General features: G+C 27.9%; 1 protein-coding gene across 1 annotated transcript; it reads right to left on the bottom strand.

The window, feature by feature from the left end:
- Positions 1 to 236: 236 nt before the first annotated feature.
- On the bottom strand, positions 237 to 3,450 carry LOC128651651 (bombinins BLP-7/H-BO-like). Its single transcript, XM_053704652.1, has 3 exons — positions 3,415 to 3,450; positions 2,487 to 2,551; positions 237 to 967 (listed from the first exon to the last, which is right to left on the bottom strand). The coding sequence occupies exons 2-3, from the start codon at positions 2,543 to 2,545 to the stop codon at positions 607 to 609; spliced, it is 420 nt and encodes a 139-aa protein (XP_053560627.1). The 5' UTR covers positions 2,546 to 2,551; positions 3,415 to 3,450; the 3' UTR covers positions 237 to 606.
- Between the last annotated feature and the right edge of the window lie 326 nt (positions 3,451 to 3,776).

The raw sequence follows: 3,776 nt of genomic DNA, 5'->3' as shown, positions 1-3,776 counted from the left end.
TCCACTCATGTTAGGTATAATTAAGCTTTCAAGAGGTAAAGACGAATTAATGAAATATGTTAAACTCATATTAAAAAAAATTAAATAAAGGAGATTTGTCGTACATTTGTTCTGTTTTGCAGTATATCTGCGTAATTATTAACATTTTGGTCATGTTTGTTATTCAGATTTTATATTAATATTAGAGGAACAAGAGTGCATAATAAAATAGGGTGAATGAAAATAAATAAATAAAATTTGTTTCTTATTGTTTAATTAACTGTTATTCCAGGTATCAAATACAACACGTTGGCGTCAAACACAAAAATATTATATATTTATTATCTACAAATATTTCCATAGACTTTAATTTTTAATTTTGTAGAAAAATCATTCGATAGACTTTACTACATAAATGTGATCAAAAACCAGGATCAGCCACCATTTTAATGATAATTATAAATGAAAAACCAAGTTTTGCTCATATGATTTTTATTTAATAGCAGAGTAGAGAACATGCAGTTTGTTTAAATAGCTTTTTATGTGCTTTATTTATGCTTTGTTATATGTTATCTGATTAGCATCACTTTACAAACATTAATGAAAGCAATGTTTTACTGGCTATAACTATCCAAGTAAACTTCCAAGTGCACTACCAACCAAACCTAATATTGGCCCTATAATGCGTTTCTCTTTTTCAGTATAAAGATTTGCAATCTCCTCTTGATTGAAGCCTCTGGTTTCCTTTTCAGAAGCTTCCTCTGGATAATCCAAGGAATCTAGATCACGCACTGCGGCTTCCAGTCTTTTCATCACTTCATGTTCTTCAGCTGTTCTCTTCCCAAAATGCTCAGCCAATCCTTGAGCCAAGCCTTGTAAAACTGATTTACCAGCACTTAGGAGGACTCCTCCTATACCTCTGATTTCCCTCAGTGATTCTTCTTCTAAAACATCTCTCTGACTCAGAGACTGTTCATCATTCTTTACACTAAAAATAAATAAATCCGATTGGTAAACTAATTTTATGACTTTAACATTTTAAGATTAAACTACTTATTGTTTTTTTTTAAATATATTTTATTTTCTGTAAGCACAGATAATCATAATTAGGACAGGTGGTCACATCTGGCACTCTGAGGGCGTTTGCTTGGTCTGTAGTACCAATGAGAAAATAGCAGACATCAGTAATTGCTTATCAAAAAAGCAGTTCAGTTCTTTAAATTGGGTATTTAGGCGTGCGTATTTGTACCAAATTAGTTTAAGTTTATAACAACTAATTCTCTCTCTCATTCTTATTATTTAGTTCTTGTGTTCAAGAGCAAACACCGCTGAAAGAAATTATTTTATGTGGGCAGGTTAGCTTGACCTGATATGCACTAACCAACTGCACTAACCCCGAATGTAGTTATGAATATTTTACTTCTGATGTTCTTCATATAGAAGAAAATGTTCTTTTTATTCTTAAATATTTATTAATATATACCTGATTATTTTTTCATAAAATATCTATCTATATACGTGTATCTATATATCTATATCTGTCTATCTATCTATATATAAGTATATACAATTATAGATATATACAGATAGACATATGAATATATATTTAAAATACAAAGTACATTGTCTACTCTATGAAGAACATTGGAATGTAAAATATACAGTAAATAAAAGTAAAACACATTGTAAAACATCAAAATTGATTACAAATTATTTTTAAAGTTTTAGGGCAAGTGAGTGGAATGGGCTCCAATGATATGTGTACACACATGTATTTATGTGTTTATAAATCTATATATGTCTGTAAATACATATGTACAGGTATAAATACTAAAATACATATGTTAACACATGTATACATATAAACGAATATATATATATATATATATATATATATATATATATATATATATATAGTACTGTATATGTGTGTGTGTATTTATCTTTGTGTTAAACTCGTTTGCATGCTTTTTTTTCTAACAGCTTATAACTTTTTAATTATTTTTATTTCATAGTGTTATGAGTGTAAATGTACTTTTAAATGTAATTTTTATGTGTTTTGGGCAAATTTTAGACAAGGATAACTTAATTCTGTAAATTCAATTCATAAAACAATTTATATCCCACTTCTGATTTAAAATAAGATGATAACAGTTTTGTAATGTGCTGTATTCTGTTTTAAAATATGGAAATAAAATGTATCTTTCAGTTTAACACCCTTGTTCAAATTACCTTTATTTCTTCTTCCTTTTAATATCTTACACAATTGTCTGTGCTCTCATATAATGTAATGTGTATATGTACTGAAGGGAAAATGGAAGCAGAAAGCACTTTACAGCAACCAATTTTTTGAAAGCTTTATGTCACAAAATTATTACCCCATATGGAAATATGACCATTGTATTTTTAAAAACTCTTTAGAATATTTAGTAGTTTCTCTGAAATAAAATATTTAAATCTAAAAAACATGAGTTTTGATAGTTCTATCCTTGTTTATTTATTTTTACCTTCGTGCATATGTAGATGCTATTAAAAAGGACACTGCAACTATGTACTTAAAATTCATCTTTACCTGTTAAAAGTAAAGAAAAAAAGAACAATTAGGACCACATAAAACTTTTACCAAATGTATTAATTTAAATCTTATTAAAGAAACATTAAAACAAAGATACATTACAGTAAAAATTAAACTATCATGATTCAGATAGAGCATATGCAATTCTAATCAGCTGCCCATTTTACTGCTTTTGCTTTGTTCACTTGGTATTCATTATTGAAAAGCTTGTCTAAGTATGCTCAGGACTTGAGCTAGCTGCTGATTAGTTGCTGCACAAATATGGCTGTTGTCATTGGCTTACCGATGTGTTCAACTAGTTCCCAGTAGTGCATTGCTACTCCTTCAATAAAGGATACCAATAAAATAAAGCAACATTTATATTAGAAGTAAATTGCAAAGATGTTTAAAAATGCATGCACATGAAATTAGGGGTTTCATGTCCCTTTAATTAAATAGCGTAAGGTTTAATTTTGGATTACCTACAACCAGACAGAACAGAGACATTAAAAATGAAATGACAATATGCTTAACTATGTGTAGATTATACAATTCCATAGAACATGTCAGTATTAATTTATAGATATAGATATTGTTCTGTCATGTAAAACTACAAGATTACTAATATCCCTTATTGCTAATTATTTTCATGATTACACCACAAAGCCTTATAATGTTTAGTATTCAGTGTAATGTTATAAATAAGCATCTGATTAATTTAATTGTTATTAATATTGTGTTGTTGCTTTACTCTGGTGCCATAAAAAAGTGAGTTACCAGTATTAAAAATCTATACTAAATGTAAAATAAAGGTCACTCTCATAAGAAGTATAAATAAAATTGTTACACATATATAAGTATAAGATATAACATTTGCTTACCAGGATCTCAGGATATTGTTATAGGTTATCAGATATCTTGATGTGATAATCTCTTAGGTGTGAGGGATTTACACCTTATATACAGTATCTGTGTCTAATTAGTAATATATATTCAAATTGTCCTGAACACCTTTTCAAACAATATTGTAAATTAATATTTGTGTTAAATGATTTTAGCAAAGTCATTCACTTTATAAAAGCAAATAGTTTCACCTTAATTAAAGCCAAATATTACAGTTTCATAGTTTAATAATATAACATGATGTAACAACTAACTATGATTTGTTTTATATATTTGTATTGCAAAGTGTGTATGATTAGTTAGCTTGTGTTTGTTCATATGTGTTTCAGTGTGTGTCTTT

Source organism: Bombina bombina, chromosome 3 (assembly GCF_027579735.1).
Source record: "Bombina bombina isolate aBomBom1 chromosome 3, aBomBom1.pri, whole genome shotgun sequence".
Lineage (NCBI taxonomy): Eukaryota > Metazoa > Chordata > Amphibia > Anura > Bombinatoridae > Bombina > Bombina bombina.
Note: the sequence above shows the minus strand (reverse complement) of the source record. Positions and strands in the feature narration are given on the sequence as shown.

Excerpts from the sequence above, each read along its gene's own strand:
- LOC128651651 (XM_053704652.1), bottom strand. The coding sequence starts at position 2,545 with ATGAATTTTAAGTACATAGTTGCAGTGTCCTTTTTAATAGCATCTACA. Across the intron at positions 968-2,486 it reads GCATCTACATATGCACGAAG|TGTAAAGAATGATGAACAGT; the intron begins GTAAAAATAAAT and ends ATTTATTTTTAG.